The sequence below is a fragment of the Mytilus edulis genome, chromosome 9 (genome assembly GCF_963676685.1).
Source record: "Mytilus edulis chromosome 9, xbMytEdul2.2, whole genome shotgun sequence".
Classification (NCBI taxonomy): Eukaryota; Metazoa; Mollusca; class Bivalvia; order Mytilida; family Mytilidae; genus Mytilus; species Mytilus edulis.
In genome coordinates, this window is record NC_092352.1 from 7,663,998 (window position 1) to 7,681,745 (window position 17,748).

Here is a 17,748-nt window from a genome sequence, read left to right on the forward strand (position 1 = left end):
CCCTTTAAGCTGGGGTCACACATTCACGATTTTTACTGCCGTCCTTGACAGGACCATTCCCGATTAAAATTTGTCAAAAGTCTGATCAAGATCCTGTGAATCGTGGATGGAAATTCGATTTGTATCTTTCGCCAGGTAAAATTCGACCGAGTCTGTCACGACTGCGTCCCGATTCTACCGAATGTAATCCGACAGAGATCAGATAGTGACAAGACATTGAACCGACGCTGACGGAAGTTATCCGTTCGAAAACTGTCGGCATAATCGGGATGATCAGGTACTGTCGGAACGTAATCCTATCACGGTCCGCTCTATCGCATTGCAAACGGCTTTGTCTGGTCTCAGTCGTATTGTATTCTGTTATTGTCAGGACTTCTCCAGATCATTCCCGTTCCACAGGACACCGTCCCGAATACACAGAACATTGTTAGGAATTCGATCCGATACAGCAGAATCTGTCACGACATAGGCACGATTGTAATCCGACTAGACAAAATCGGCTGAGTTTCTGTATAACTTGGGCATGAAATCAATTGTCAGGTTGTAACTATTTATTCCTATCGTTTCAACCTACAAACAAACAAAAAACAAATTTTCAGTCACATAATAAACACAATAATTCAAATCAAATTAACACCATAAATGTTCCGTAAATTCACCTACAACTTCATCATTGATTCCGATTGTCCTTTGAATTTTATATGTAAATGTTATTCAAGCGTTCCATAGTTTTTCCACACGTTGATCTCTGTATTGATATGTAAATGTTATTCAAGCGTTCCATAGTTTTTCCACACGTTGATCTCTGTATTGATATGTAAATGTTATTCACGCGTTCCATAGTTTTTCCCAAACGTTGATCATTGTAACATAATAACATCTGCGAATCATGTTCATATATAAAACAAACGTAATTATCAGTTCATATTCATTGTTCTGTACACGAAACTGTTAAATAACTGTTCTTAATCTGTAATTCAACTTACGCATTGACATAATACACCCAAGTTATGTGTTCCGCCTTGTCATTCATTTACGGGATTCTTGATAATGGGGATAGTAACGACAGTTTTGATATTGGCATATGCTAAATTAAATTCAACAAAAACAAGATATATATCGTTCAAACGATACATTCCCCCGGCAAATAGTCAATCCTTTAACTGTTCCTCAACTGGTAATATAACAACAAGCCTGTGCACGGAACGGCGTATGGTTTGATCCTCGCATCCATTGTATGAGACTCCTTGACTGACATTTTTATATCTGAGAATTACATCTCTCACAAACCCATCTCTTCCGGCATTTGCCTCAACGATCTGTGCCATTTTCCATCGTCCACGGACAATGTTTGAATCTTGCACTATCACTAAGTCCCCAACCTTTACATTCCTTTGTTTGGTATGCCATTTTTGACGAATGATTAGCGTAGGAAAAAAGTCTCGTGTCCATTTTTTCCAAAAGTTTTGGACTACTTGTTGAATAAATTTCCACCTCAATTTATAATTGCTGTTCTCATTGAAGTTTCCATTAGGAACACGAATGCTTGATCTACCTAATAACAAATCATTTGGACACAAATATGATCCTTCCGTTGGGTCCGAATTTTTTGTTCCAATTGGTCTTTCATTTAATAGATTAGATACTTCAAATAACACAGTCTGTAACTCAGAAAACGTCATCACCGATGTTCCTATGGCAACCTCCAAACTCTTTTTCACAGATTTGACTAGTGATTCACTGACTCCGTTTTCCCATGGGGCATCTGCCGATTTGGTAGTGACCCAATCCATACCTTTGCATTTACCAAACGACTTAATCGGTTCCCAGTCCCATTTGTGAACCACTTGCTGCAGTTCCTTGCCTGCTGCCACAAGTTGTGAACCTGAATCAGATATCATTTTTCTTGGATATCCTCTAACAGTAACAAATCTTCTTAATGTCATTATAAAACTGCTTGTATCATAACCCTCTGCCAAGTCAACATATACTGCTCTGGTGGTCACGCAGTTAAAAAGGACGCCATATGCTTTACCATGTGTTCGTTTCTTCACAGTGTCTCGAATCATAAATGGTCCAAACAAATCAACCGCACAATAATAAAATGCTGGTGCAGGTTGTAGTCTCTCTATCGGTAACATACCCATCTGCTGTCCTACAATCTTTTTCTCTCGCTTCCTACAAATGATGCATCGTTTCTTTACGAGCTTAATAATCCGACGTACCCCAGGAATCCAGTATCTGCTCCTTAATTTGGCCAACGTTGTATCCACCCCTGAATGATCCTCCGAATGAAAGGAAGCCACAATCAATTTGATAAATGGATGCGAATTTGGCAAGAGAATAAATTCAGTCTGATTCCAAGTGCGTTTCATCCATTGTTGCATTCTTTGTCCAACTGTTATTATGCCATCTGAGTTTGTTTGTACACCTAACCTTCGATATCTCACTAATGAATCCTTCGGGAGACTCTTTTGAATATGTTTTATCCATATCATTTCTGCTCTTTGTATATTTCCTGCTGAAATTCGGTTCGCTGCACCTTTGAATGATCTATGTTTAGCTATATCCAGAATTATACTTGTCACGCGCAACATCTTGCTTACATTCGAAAATCGATTAAGATCAATGTCACTTACATCGGGTACAATGTCTCTACTCTTTTCTTCATGTTCAAATGACATCGTGATTCCAACTGCATCCGGCAACTGACTTGATTCTGAATAATCTTGCCTGATCGGCCATTGTTCAATGGGCAACCGTAAAAAATCTGGACCCTTTTGCCAAACTGATTCCATTACCAATGCGGTTGGATCTGTTGCTCTCGTGGTCAAATCAGCAGGATTCTGTTCCCCTTGTACCCACCACCAATCAGAAGGTTCTGTCTTACTTTGAATCTCGGCTATTCTAGTTGCCACAAATGTTCCGAAGCCATAACTTTCTCTTTGTATCTGAGCTCTTACTATTGTTGAATCTACCACGTGAATTATTCGAATAAAGTTAAAGTCCATCTCCTTCACTATTTTTTCTCTGATTCTTGATGCAATTACTGCACCACATAATTCCAACCTCGGAATCGACAATTGTTTTGTTGGTGCTATCCTGTTTTTTGCTATAATCAGATTCGCTTCATATGTCTCGGGACCGATTTGCCATCTTATGTATGCACATGCTCCATATGCTACACTGCTTCCATCTGAAAATACTACTAATACGGGGTTCTTGTATGCAGCCTCTGGCTTAATACATCTAGGAAACTGAATCGACTCTAGTTGAAATACTCCCTTGAAGAACTCAATCCACTTTTGTCTCATTGCATCTGCTATTGGTTCATCCCATCCACCATTTCCTCCATCTGTCTTGCAAAATGATCTCAAAAGTAGCTTTGCGGTTAAAACAAACGGACAAGCTAACCCTAAGGGATCATAAATGCTCGCAACTTGACTAAGAACCATTCTTCTCGTGAGTATCAACGGTATGTCATCTATTTGAGTTTGTTGCAAATCTTTATCAATGTGTATTCCTCGACGTTTACTTGAAAAATTAATTTTTGCTTGAAATGTAAACATGTCATCTCTCGGTTGCCAAATCATTCCTAGAATCTTTTCCTTTGGTTCATTTGAAATATGTAATCCGCTCCATTGGTCGGACTGCTTCCCTGTAACAATCTAATGTTTAATTGTAAATCCACCCTTTGCAAGTAATTTTTCAGTGTCTTCCATTACCTTTCTTGCCTGATCATTATTGTCGACAGAGTTAATGATATCATCAACATAACTGTTTCTAAGAATCATTTCGGCTGCCTCTGGGTAAATATCTTTACTCATTTCCGCAGTCATTCCTAATGCAACGGTTGCAATAGTGCCACTAGGTCTGTCCCCAAAAGTGACCGTCTTTAACACATAATGATCAGGTTTTCTGCTTGCATCGAGATCTCTCCATAGAAACCGATGCGTATGTTGATCAGGAACTGAAAGTTTGATTGCATTATACATCTTTGAAATGTCTCCTGCAATTCCAATTCTATTTTGTCGAAATCTCAGTAGCACCACTAACATGTCATTCAATACATTCGGACCCTTTGCCCAATAATCATTTATCACATGTCCCATGTATGTGGAAGAGGAATTGAACACAATCCTGATTGGGGTTGACTTAGAGTCGGGTTTTAGAACCTCATGATGCGGTAGATAATGAATTGGTCTTTCATAATTCCTGACCTCGTAATCTGAAAGTTTTCTGGCAACGTTCCTATTAACCATACCTTTGATTTGATCATTGTATGCATTTGCATAGATTGTCCCGGTGCGTTGTAAGCGTTTCTCTGTCGATTCAAGACGATGATTTGCTGCTCCTATATTGTTAGGCAATTCTGCCGATTCTCTTATCCATGGATAAGTTACAGTCCAACGTTTTTCATCTTTGTCATATTGAAGTCCCTTTCTTATCATGTTCAGTTCTCGTTCTTCTGCTATAGTGTAATTACCATTTCCGATCGGACATTTACCACACTTACAGTTTCCACATTTCGGGTTGCATTGAGTTCCTAAGCTTTCAATGTTGAAAAAGTTATCCAGACTTTCCTTCAGTCCATTAAAATTTGCAATATGTATGCTACCAGTGTCGTATTGTTGTCCATATAAATGATGAATACGTACAAAATGGTGAGACACCGTACCAACTTTAAGAAGCGTGTGACTACCTCTCAAACAGTAACCAAATTGGTTTTTCATCAGTTGAAGATTTCCTACTTGTTCTGCCTTTGTTGGTAAAAGAACACAGCAATCACTGCCTATCAATATGTCGACTTTTCCCTCAGGTCGAATCACATCCTTTTCCGTCACGCTTTTGAATAGCTTAGCGATGCCACGGATATCCACCCTAGTCACGTCTGCCGTAATTTGATCCATTCCATACGTCCTTATTTTCCATTCCTGTCCTTTTAAATCAGTTAGTGGAACTATATATTCTTTACTTTGGATATAGTCAGTAGTGTTGCCGACCTTTGTCACGGACAATGTTACATCTCTTCCCTTGAGGTTCAGTCTCCGTGCAGAATCATGTGTTATAAGTGAGATGTTAGCTCCCGGATCCCATAGTGCTGTCAAATAGTTTCCATTGCTCGGAACCTTGCTTATCATGAGCAAGACGTCTTCTCTACCTTTATCTCCATTAACAATACTGATACAATTGTGAAACGTTGATCCATTGACTTGAATTCCATGTAAAGCTTGATGGTGCATCCTCCCACACATTTGTTGATTTTCATCCAGGACATCACACGGTTTCCTATTTGAACAGTATCTTGATAAGTGACCAATCTTGAGACAACTAAAACATCCTCCTTGTTTGCGAATTAAATCTATTTTAGTCTGACCATCCAATCTACTAAACGCTGTACATTTGCCAATATCATGATTATCAGTCTCATGATACCAACAACTTCTACGGTTTATTCTCATAGGTATATTATTCTTCGAATTCATTCCATCCCCGTTCTGTTTATATCTATTACCATGCGACATAACCTCTGCTACCTGTGCCAATCCATCAACTACCTGCTTCAATGTTTCTTGATTTTGCTTTACTTGTGCTTGGAGAGATTCTACGGCTGTATCTTCCTCCAATGTTGTATTGTGAACCTTTGATTTAAGTAATGTTCGACTAGCAGAACTGTCTCGTAAATCAGAATGAATATATTCCATAGCATTTTTTTCTTCTAAAAGAAAATTTAGTAATTCCGGAAATGTATGTGATCCATACTTTTGCTTACGAAGAGCCCATACCCTCTTCTGCAATGGAGGTAAAAGTCTCTCAATTTGACTGATCATCGTAGCTGTGTTCATTTCAAGTTCCATGTTCATTCTTTTAAGATCGAGCCAACATCTCTCGACAACATCAACTGTGGTTATAAAGCTCATATAATCACCATCAAACATTGGTTTCAGTCCTTTAATTTCACTTAGTACAGCATCAGCAAGCTTCTCTGGCTTTCCATACTTAATGTCTAACCTTTTCATCATTTCCGTAAAATCGTTGTCAACACCTTTGACAGTAAGAAGTGCTTCTCCCGTCAAACATTGTTTAAGTGTAAACGGGTCATCTTTCATGAGGAGGTTGTAGTCTTGTTTGAAGCTTGGGTAATCTCTTATATTCCCAGTAAAAACAGGTGCATCCAGTTTTTTCACTCTCATATTATCCTTGGTACACTTTACTTCCTCAATGGGTTTTATGTCTTTTACCTTTGCTGCTTCAACCACTTTGCCCATCATTGACCTTGCTTCACAAAGTTCTTGATAAAGATGATCCATGTCTGTATTACTGTGCTCAATAATATCTTTATCTGTTTCGTCGTCAGAATCCAAAACTTCCAAGTACGAGGCATGACCCCCTTCCATCTCAGAATAAGCATCTTCAAGGTCCTTGATGATTAGTTCCAGTGATTCTTTCGATTCATTGTTGTGATGACTCTTATTGAACCGATTCAATATTCGATGAAATTTTCCCTTTGCATTGCTTCTCTTCTTTTTCAAAACTTTTTTCCCATCTCCAGGTTTGTCACCATTATTTGTAGGCATGGCTCTGCGTTGAAATGTGTAACTTGGGCATGAAATCAATTGTCAGGTTGTAACTATTTATTCCTATCGTTTCAACCTACAAACAAACAAAAAACAAATTTTCAGTCACATAATAAACACAATAATTCAAATCAAATTAACACCATAAATGTTCCGTAAATTCACCTACAACTTCATCATTGATTCCGATTGTCCTTTGAATTTTATATGTAAATGTTATTCAAGCGTTCCATAGTTTTTCCACACGTTGATCTCTGTATTGATATGTAAATGTTATTCAAGCGTTCCATAGTTTTTCCACACGTTGATCTCTGTATTGATATGTAAATGTTATTCACGCGTTCCATAGTTTTTCCCAAACGTTGATCATTGTAACATAATAACATCTGCGAATCATGTTCATATATAAAACAAACGTAATTATCAGTTCATATTCATTGTTCTGTACACGAAACTGTTAAATAACTGTTCTTAATCTGTAATTCAACTTACGCATTGACATAATACACCCAAGTTATGTGTTCCGCCTTGTCATTCATTTACGGGATTCTTGATAATGGGGATAGTAACGACAGTTTTGATATTGGCATATGCTAAATTAAATTCAACAAAAACAAGATATATATCGTTCAAACGATACAGTTTCCCCGAATGTTACGGGACGCACCTAACTGTCGGGGTGCTTTGCCGAACTATTCGGACCCTTCCCGACCAGTAGGAATCTGTTACGAACTAAAACGACTGCGTTCAGACAATAATAGGACATTCCAGATAATTGAGGATACTAATCCGACTTTTTCACTTTTCGTGTCGTATCGCTGTCTGATCTCAAACGGGAGCAATAATCGGCAATGTGTGAACCCCGCATTAACGAAATATTTAATTAGAATTTTTTTAAATGTTCAAGGATTTTCATTCATGTCCAGTGAAGGATGTTTATTCAATATTGTCGACATCGCGATATCTACAATGTTAACACGATATAGTGTCATCATTGTTTACATTGTTTGAACCCTTATATAATGTTTACATCGTTGACATCGCGATGTATACAATGTTAAAACGATGTTGTGTCAACATCGTTTACATTGTTTGAACCCTTATATATATTGTTTACATCGTTGACATCGTTAACATTGCGATGTATACAATGTAAACACGATGTCGTGTCAACATCGTTGACTTTGTTTGAACTCTTATATATTGTTTACATCGTTGACATCGTTAACATCGCGATGTTTACAATGTTAACACGATGTGTTGTTAACATCGTTTACATTGTTTGATCCCTTATATATGGTTTACATCGTTGACATCGTTAACATTGCGATGTATACAATGTAAACACGATGTCGTGTCAACATTGTTGACATTGTTTGAACTTTTATATATTGTTTACATCGTTGACATCGTTAACATCGTGATGTTTACAAGGTTAAAACGATGTCGTGTGAACATCGTTGACATTGTTTAAACTCTTATATATTGTTTACATCGTTGACATCGTTAACATCGCGATGTACACAATATTAAACCGATATCTAGTCAACTTTGTTAACATTGTTTGAACTCTTATATATTGTTTACATCGTTGACATCGTTAACATAGCGATGTATATATATATAAGAAGATGCGGTCTTGAGTTTTGGTTTTTATCGAGTAGCAAGCTATGAAAGGCACAAAAAAACACTAGCGTAAAACTATTTGAACAGGAAAAATAAAGGTCTAATGTAAAAAACATGAAACCAGAAACACGTATGAACAATTCAACAAACGACAACTACTGAACGTCAGATTCCTGACTAAGGACAGGTGCAAACAAATGCAGTTAGTTTAACTTTTATATACGTACCATAGACTAATTATAAAATATAAACACGATTTTGACACAATATTGTTAGCATTGTTATGTGAACAATTTAAACAGAAAAGTATAAAAAAAGAAGTGGTATGATTGCAAATAAGTAAAATTTCCAGTACTTACATACTAACTGGCACATCTATAGATAACCGTATGGCCTTTAACATTGAGCAAAGTTAATATGGCATAGTTAACAATAAAAGACGCCGACATGAAAAATGGAAAACAATTTTAACTATATAACTAACTGCTTAACCATTTTAACTTACTTTAAAAAAAAAGAACGAAAAAAAATGTATATACAACAACAGCAAGATGTTGACACTATATTGTTAACATTACGATGTATACGATGTGAACGATGTAAACAGAAAGGTGTAGACACTATATATACAATATAAACACGATGTTGACACAATATTGTCAACATCGCGATGTATACGATGTGAACGATGTTAACAAAAAGGTATAGACTTTATATATATAAATACAATATAAACACGATGTTGACACGATATTGTCAACATCGCGATGTATACGATGTGAACGATGTAAACAGAAAGGTATAGATACAATATAAACACGATGTTGACACAATATTGTCAACATCGCGATGTATACGATGTGAACGATGTAAACAGAAAGGTATAGACTTTATATAATATATATATACAATATAAACACGATGTTGATACAATATTGTCAACATCGCGATGTATACGATGTGAACGATGTAAACAGAAAGGTATAGACTCTATATATACAATATAAATACGATGTTGACGACACAATATTGTCAACATCGCGATGTATACGATGTGAACGATGTAAACAGAAAGGTATAGACTTTATATATATATATATATATACAATATAAACACGATGTTGACACGTTATTGTCAACATCGCGATGCATACGATGTGAACGATGTAAACAGAAAGCTATAGACTCTATAGATATACAATATAAACACGATGTCGACACGATATTGTCAACACCACGATGTATACGATGTGAACGATGTAAACAGAAAGGTATAGAACATATTGATAGGATACAATGTAAACACAATAACGACACTATAAAGTTGACATTGCGATGTTGACAATATCGACAAAACATCGTGCACTGGACATAGTTCAGGATTTTCGAAAATTTCACCTGACAACCGATCAGACATTAGTTTTAAGTTGAATCAATGCAGACAAGATCATTAACGGATGCTCATTAGCTAGTAGATATATTTGTCTATTAAAATACTTCTGACATATAAGAATCGTAATGGTGCTATGTGGATAAATTTATCGGTTTTCAAGAGCAAAATTGTCAGCGCGTCATCCCTTCAATTGTTTTCATTGTAAAAATGAACTCGCATAATGGGGAGATAATTTTGACGAAATAGAATCCTGACTGTTGTTAAACAATCGTGATGACAATTATTTCGACTTGTAGCCTTCGTCAGTGTCAATAATTTTAACAATAATAATTGTATGTGTACAATAGCTCAGTAATACAGATAAGTTTCGGTCTATTGATTTAATACCAAATCTTGAATATCCTCGAGTGAATATCATAATATAAACGATACTCAAATATAAGTGTCTGTGTATTTTACTATCCAAAAAGCTTTCATGAACCGACTGTCTGAATTGCTGAAACACTGAGAGAGGTGGCCTTTTTAAAATGGAGGCTACAAAATAAACCAACTGTTCAACTCAAACTTGTAAGATTCTCTTCGTATTTTTATGCATTCTTTTGTACCGTTCATTGTACAGTCTTGTACTGTTCGTTGTGCGAAAGTCTACCAATATGGCTAAAATGACTATGAAACGGCGTGACAAATTTTCAAAGCTTTTTCAAGCGAATACTAAAACTTTTCAAGGAAAATTCGCCATTAAGTTACGTTATATTCATGAATGTTCTACTCCAGTATATTTTCGGATACAGCACACATTAAAAGTAAACTCACCAAAAATATTAGAATAACCACGAAATGGACGTGTACCACTTTAAGATGATGTGACGAATATCACTCCGACCTTCGTGCGAGCTTGCCCTTTGACCTCAAGTTCAAAATACTGGATTTCTTAGATTGGGTACTCTCAGATTGATATTTTATGTCTTAAAAGATTATGTCAGTTTTTTTTGGTGCTTTGTGTCAAGCCCTTTCTAACTGATTTGTACAGCTTATTTTCACGTTGTGCTGTTACACCACTGTCAAACGTAAGGGGGGATAAGGCACGCAAACACATGTAAAACCCACCGAATTCTGTATGAACAGTCGGGAGTTTTGATTTAGTTGTTTTAAAACGTTTGTTACTGCATATCATAACTGTTTTTCGTTTATTGTTTTGTTCATAAGTCAGGCTGTCGGTTTTCGCATTTAAAGATTATCAAAAAGTCGTCACGCCGGAGTCTTTTATGTATTGCTTAACTTTTTATTTTTATATTGACCTATTTTAAATACGGAACAAAAGTCACTTTCATAGAAATTTAAAGATGGTCATTAACACAGATTAAAGCGACATTATCTGCCGTATGTTGAAATACCTGTACCCCGCTATGTATAGGTCGCGACTTGTAATGTGCAAATAATAAAACAAAAGACGAACCTTATAAGTGTCGAAGTTTCATCGTTTTAGCATAATAAGTGATAAAGGGTCATATTTGTTTGTTGGAAGCAATACATTGTAGTTTTGAATTCGCCTTCCCGTGTTATCTTCAAATAGATTGATTGATTGGATGTTGGTTGCTTGACGTCTAGTGGCAAATATTTCATGCATGTTCAGGACGAGATCAATTTAACAATGATGTCAATAGGTAGGTCGGGATGATGATCAGGGAAATTTGGACAGCCACTGAAAAAATGCGGGTATATTATTTAGGGACAGAAATTTTGCCTTGCCACAGGCCATCTACAGACCCTCTTCAAATAGTTGAAATGTAGAACCGAGTCATTTTGCATGTCTCTACAAACGTAACTCGGGTTTGAATTTGCTCCCCTTCTCCAAAAACAAACAAACACACAATCAAAGAAATGTTAAATAACTACACAAAAAAACCCACACGAACAAATATATCTTTGTAATGAAGAGTTGGTTATTCTTTAGCAAGGACATCCGTTTATCGACAAGTTATATTGAAAAAAAACAGAATATAGTTTAAAGAAATTTCTTTTATTTTCACACAAATTATTTTGATATTTTCGTTACACATCTACTGTTGTTTTAGGACAAGCCATCCAGGAAATACGAGCGCCCCACATTTTTGTGTCTGCCCAGGCCCTTATCTTCATATTGAATCCAGATTTAGAGAGATTGGTAACGTCTGTGAACAGTCTAGAATTGGAGCCCTTCGATGTGTCATACAGATATAATCCGTACACCAAGGCTGGAACAGCAGTAAATGGTGGGTTAAAAGTAATGTATCCTGAAGCTGGGAATTTGATCTCTGGATAGGCATGCTCTCCAAAGACTCCAGACTGACCTGTGTTATAAATAAAGTTTTATATAAAACACGTGAAACATTACTTAAGGAGCAGGATCTGCTTACCCTTCCGGAACACCTGAGATCACACCCAGTTTTCAGTGGGGTTCGTGTTGCTTAGTATTCAATTTTCTATGCTGTGACTTGTGTACTATTTTTTGTCTGTTTGTCTTTTCTTTTTTTTTGCCATGTCGTTGTCAGTTTGTTTTCGATCTACGAGTTTGGCTGTCCTTCTGGCATCTTTCACCCCTATTTTATAGTATCTCCAGATTTCAAGCAGCCCTACGGTTATCACCAGTGCAGCAATCGCTGACTATATCAATGAACTTGATTGTCTTAAACAAATTGTATTCTCATCAACTTCCTCTGTAATTGATATGTTTGTTTGACTCTATTAAGGTCATTGAACATCTTTTGTTCATTTGGTATGTTTTTTTAAATATTGAAGACGTGTCTTGATGGTAAATACTGAACCCCGAGGAAAATTCAGAACGGAAAGTGCCTAATCAAATGAAAAAATCAAAAGCTCAAACACACCAAACGAATGGTTTTAAACAACTGCCATATTCCTGACTTAATACAGCCATTTTCTTATGTATTGAAAAGGTGTATTGAACTAGGTTTTATCGCTAGCTAAACCTCTCACTTGTATGACAGTATATTGAGGCAGGTCTCATTTTTTTCAGTATTTATCATTAATACTTACATCCCTCTTTGTTTCCTGATGCTGTTAATAAAAATAGAAATGTAAATATTAGCAAACTAAACACATCTTTAATCGAATAAACGTTATTCGTCGTGAAGGCACATCTGGTAAGTGAACATGTTAAGTTTGATAATTGTGATATTAAAACGTTTACTTTACTCTAGATGAACCAATAACGACTAGAAGACAATTTATTTGCAAACTCAACATTCTAAAATCTGATGATATATGATATTATATGGTCAATTTTATAAATTTTCTGGTTACAAAACTTTGAATTTTTCGAAATACAAAGGATTTTCTTACCCCAGGAGTAGATTACCTTAGCCGTATTTGGCACAACTTTTTGGAATTTTGGATCCTCAATGCTCTTCAACTTTGTATTTATTTGGCTTTTTAACTATTTTGATCTGAGCGTCCCTGATGAGTCTTATGTAGACGAAACGCGCGTCTGGCGTATAAAATTATAATCCTGGTACTTTTGATAACTATATAGCAATGAATGAAAGAATGACGATCAAATGTAAAAACTAATCTCGACTATGTTCACCTTTCTGCACTGTATGCATACATAGAATAACTTTTATTTTGGATTTGAAAAAATATATATCTTACATAAATAAAATTTCATTGAAAGCATTTAACATAAAAAATAGTTTTTTAAAGAACACTTGTTTAATTTCGATACTGAAGCTAGAACCAAAATATACAATTTGAAGAGAGTAATTAAAACATTATTTTAGTTGCCAATATTTGATAAAATATTTCCAGGCACCGACTGACAACTTTGTGTAAATAAAAGCGCCGTTAGATAAAGTGCAAAGGATAAACGACACTCTGCACATGACACGCATATTGGACTTATATGATCGATTATTCGCAGAGTTAATTTGTCAACAATTCGTGCTGTTTACATCAACTGAACAGTAAAGATGGTCGAATGAGATTATAAGCATAAGTAGTAATATACATTTGTAATGACTATACAATTTACACACATGTATACATAATAATCGAATTTGGTGTTTGTAATTATTTGCTTGGAATATACAAATGTATCCCCTTAATCAACTGCTATTTCCTGGTCTTTTTCGTACGACATAGACATCATAGATTGAATTATCGTTAATTAAAGTCATTTAAATGATTTTGAGCTTTAATTCGAGTCAAAATTTTAGTTTGATACAAAACTATAAATATTGGACTCTTTCTTCTATTATCAGAAGAAGAACATATACGAGAAAACACGATAAAGAACAAAGCGGACCAATACACCCAAAATATACAATTATATTTTAAGTGAACGTTTTCATTTTATCTTGACAATCTTTTAAATACACAATGAGTAGATAAAGTGTAAATATACAAACTGAGACACAAATATTGAAGAGCGCCAAAAGTGCGCAAGTAAGCTGAGACACTGAGAAATATTATAAAAAGGGGGGGGGGGGGAAACACGTCATAAATTTCAGAGAATTTTTAGGATTTAGGTTCTTTGAAAGCCAAAGATGTATATTAACCGAGACCGTTGCAAAGCTATATCTATATGACAAATAAAAATAAACTTAAAAAATAGCAAAAATAGTCATCTTTGTCAATGGGAGTTGAAACCTTAGTTTCTTTGTAATTTCAAAACAAAAATTCATAAACGGTCAATCTTCGAAAGGGTTATTATAAATCATAGTCACTGAATTCTGAACTGATCAAACACTCGGGGGCTGACAGTCCACCAACAGAGGTATCGACATCACTCAAACTAAATTATAAATAAAAACGATAAACTTTTAAAGTGTCGATCTCATTTGCCTTTCCTTATAACCTTTCTGAAAAAGTTTTTGAGTTTGACCACACCCATTTGAAAAAGATATTTTAACATCTTAAGGTTAGATAGCAATTGAAAAGGCTAAAGAATGAAGCTAAAAAATAAGATGTGATATAATTGTCAATGAGGCAACTCTCAAAAAGAGACCAAATGACACAGACATTAACAGCTAGGTCACGGTACGGTCTTCACAAATGAGCAAAAACCATACATTCTATGACCATTTCAGGCTAACTTTGTTTGAGAAGTAGAAACCCTCGTTTTAAATGAATAACGCTTTCGAACTTGAGAGATTGCAAGATGATTTACCTTGAACAGCTTGATAAAAACAAGTTTTTTTTATAAAATATTCATGACCTTGAAATTAAATGTTTACAGTTATATAATGACATCTTATAATTATCTGCATAATATCATGCAAACTAACAACCACAATACTAAAGCATTATAATTTCTGAAAAAGTACTTCCAATAGACATCTTTAAAGAATCTATAAACGGAATAGTTTTCTTTCATTTTCTCTCAATCGATTGATGACTTTTGAACACTGCTATACTACTGTTGCCGTTATATATGTACTAACCGTATCTGGTAACGCGTCGCTCGATGTGATTGATAACCTCCCGTTTTGCCTGTGTCAAACCCAGTTTTATATGTTCATTGATGTATTGGGTTAGCTCCCTGTTCATTGGTGATGCATCAACACTATCATGTGCAATTTGGATAACCAACACAGTAGCTAGTAGAATTTTGGTGTACATTTTGACGTTATCTATCTAAATTGAAAGAAATACCGTATTCATTGAAAATTTAAAACTAAAAATCCTTAATCAAATGGAAAAATCAAAAGCTCAAGCACACCAACTTATATGACAGTTGTTATCCATTAGTTTGATGTGTTTGAACTTTTGAAGAAACTGTCATATTCTTGACTTGGTTCATGCATTTTCTTTTGTATAAAATGGTAGATTAAACGTGGTTTTATAACTCGCAAAACCTCTCACTTGTATGAAAGTCGCATACAATTCCATTATATTGACAACTTTGTGTGAACAAAACAAACAGACATAATAGGTAAAAATATGTCACAATAAGGGTACAGCAGTCAACATTGTCATATAATCGGTGTCTGAATCACCATACTTGCAAACAAATACATGACCAAAGAAAAAAAGGCATATAGACAAAAGTAAAATCACAAAAATACTAACTCCAAGTAAAATCAAAATCTGCCTTCGAAAGAAGCATACATTTTTGTAAAGGTGATTTTTTTCTGTTGAAGTAATAGGAGAAATAAAAGTAATATCGAAATTAAAAAAAAAATTATTTCAGAAATCGCTCAAATTTTACAATAATTTAGTTTAAGTACAGCTTATATGGAAATTATATTAAAAAATATAGGTCACCGATGAGTTAAACAAGATATTTCAATTTTAAAGCCAAAAAATGGCATTTTTCCACCAAAGGGAGATAATTTTGAACTTTTTCAATGATGTATACATTTTAAAAGTCATCTGGGGCCAACACGAATTGATTGTTTTGAATGATTTTTGTACCATATGATAAAGTAACAACTACAAAAGGTAACAAATAAAATTTGTAATGAAAAACAAATGTTTAATTTTTTTCTGAAATTTTTATACCCTCGAGCCTCCTTAAACCTGGTTTTAAATCTAGCTAAATCTCTCACTTGTATTACAGTCGCATCAAATTTCAGTAATAATTATACACCGAGGAAAAGGTGTGTTCGGATAGAAACCCTTTCGGTCGTATCCCGAGGTGTATAACTAACTTATGTAAGACATAATAGTGTCCTGTGAAAATGTGTCCAGTTGAACAGATTTCCATTGAATTTTGGTATTTAATAATGTCCATTGCCATGAAATATTGTCGCTTGAGTGGACAGATTTTTACTGCAAAAGCGATGAAATAGTGTCCACCCACAAGACAAGTTTTCATAATCGTTGCTAATAAAGTGTGTCCTCAAAGGGAAGTAATACTAAGGTCATTGAAAAGTATTAATATACTTGAATTTTAATGAACTCTAAACAATTGGAAAGAAACTGATTAATAAACAAATGTAAACAAACAAATAATGGATGGAAGTGAATACAAAGACATTCAATTTCTCAGACATACCCAGCTTATGCTTATGACAATAAAAGAAGGATGTGTTTAAAGTATAAAAATCAAATTTCAACACCTAAACAATAATAATCATGAGAAGAAGGCATTTAAGAAAATATAGAATTTTGGTATTAATTTAAATTATGTCTATGTACTTTGAAAATAATACTGAAAAGCATCTGTTACTTGTTTTAACTTAAATCATTATACATGTTTACATGTACATATTAAAAAATATAAATCAGAAGATAAGGATGGTATGAGTACCAATGAAACAACTCTTTGTCAAAGTAACAATGTATTAAAGTTTGCAATTATACATGTAGGTTGCAATACGTATAGTCTACAAGGCATATATATCCTGAGATAAAATGGGACACTATTAAATCCTACATGAAGTTTGTACGAAGACTTTTAAATTTTTTTAATGATTCATCAATCATGGGTAAGCTTTGAAAGTCACTAACAATAGATAGATACCTGGCAGGTGGACTAAATATGGACATAATTATTACATCACGATATTTTAATGCTCTTATCCAATTGTTATACGTCAAAACATTTTGTAGATTGATGAAGATTTAGTCATGGCGTTATCAGTCTATTTTTGATCTATGAGTTTGACTGTCCTTCTGGTATCTTTCGCCCCTCTTTTAAGCATATAGAGCGATTACAGGTTTAAAATTACCAATTTTAACAGTTTTGTTCAATTATAAGAATTCTATTTCAAAGAAATTAAAACAAAAACAAAATATTAAAACTTACCGTTTCAACTTCTAACAATATACAATCTGTTGCAAGGGAAAATTGGTTCAAATTTCCAATGTTTGGGTGAATCTCATATTACTTTTTAATTACTATTTATCGCCAAGATCAATATTTTATATATTGTTTTTCAATGAAACTGTTTTTCGCTGAAATTGAAATTCTCAAAAAATCCGCTTGTGTTTGAAATAAAAAAAGTTGTGTGTGTCCAATCAATGGATAGAACTGTCAGAAAAAAAACCGAAATTTTGAATAAATGTTTAAAATATTGAACCCTTTTATCTCTTGAAGTAGCACATGAAAGTATATTTATGTCACCCGATCGACAATGTCGGGTGACATATTGCTTTTCCTCTATTATTATTATTTTTCTTCCACCTAATTTTGTCCGGCAGTTTTCT

The 17,748-nt window shown here is 34.7% G+C and overlaps 3 protein-coding genes across 3 annotated transcripts; all 3 read right to left on the reverse strand.

Moving 5' to 3' along the window:
• Positions 1 to 1,151: 1,151 nt before the first annotated feature.
• On the reverse strand, positions 1,152 to 3,593 carry LOC139489420 (uncharacterized). The gene has a single exon (XM_071275740.1). It carries the CDS (start codon positions 3,591 to 3,593, stop codon positions 1,152 to 1,154), a length of 2,442 nt encoding a protein of 813 aa, XP_071131841.1.
• Positions 3,594 to 3,654: 61 nt separating this feature from the next.
• Positions 3,655 to 7,151, reverse strand: LOC139487560 (uncharacterized). The gene is made up of 2 exons (XM_071272448.1): positions 7,071 to 7,151; positions 3,655 to 6,654 (listed from the first exon to the last, which is right to left on the reverse strand). The coding sequence occupies exon 2, from the start codon at positions 6,576 to 6,578 to the stop codon at positions 3,669 to 3,671; it is 2,910 nt and encodes a 969-aa protein (XP_071128549.1). The 5' UTR covers positions 6,579 to 6,654; positions 7,071 to 7,151; the 3' UTR covers positions 3,655 to 3,668.
• A 4,445-nt stretch (positions 7,152 to 11,596) lies between these two features.
• LOC139487563 (uncharacterized) lies at positions 11,597 to 17,435 on the reverse strand. Its single transcript, XM_071272451.1, has 4 exons — positions 17,348 to 17,435; positions 15,039 to 15,231; positions 12,634 to 12,654; positions 11,597 to 11,927 (listed from the first exon to the last, which is right to left on the reverse strand). Exons 2-4 carry the CDS (start codon positions 15,214 to 15,216, stop codon positions 11,650 to 11,652), a joined length of 477 nt encoding a protein of 158 aa, XP_071128552.1. The 5' UTR covers positions 15,217 to 15,231; positions 17,348 to 17,435; the 3' UTR covers positions 11,597 to 11,649.
• Between the last annotated feature and the right edge of the window lie 313 nt (positions 17,436 to 17,748).

Excerpts from the sequence above, each read along its gene's own strand:
- LOC139487560 (XM_071272448.1), bottom strand. The coding sequence starts at position 6,578 with ATGCCTACAAATAATGGTGACAAACCTGGAGATGGGAAAAAAGTTTTG.
- LOC139487563 (XM_071272451.1), bottom strand. The coding sequence starts at position 15,216 with ATGTACACCAAAATTCTACTAGCTACTGTGTTGGTTATCCAAATTGCA. Across the intron at positions 12,655-15,038 it reads GCGACGCGTTACCAGATACG|CATCAGGAAACAAAGAGGGA; the intron begins GTTAGTACATAT and ends TTTTATTAACAG. Across the intron at positions 11,928-12,633 it reads ATCAGGAAACAAAGAGGGAT|GTCAGTCTGGAGTCTTTGGA; the intron begins GTAAGTATTAAT and ends TTTATAACACAG.
- LOC139489420 (XM_071275740.1), bottom strand. The coding sequence starts at position 3,593 with ATGATTTGGCAACCGAGAGATGACATGTTTACATTTCAAGCAAAAATT.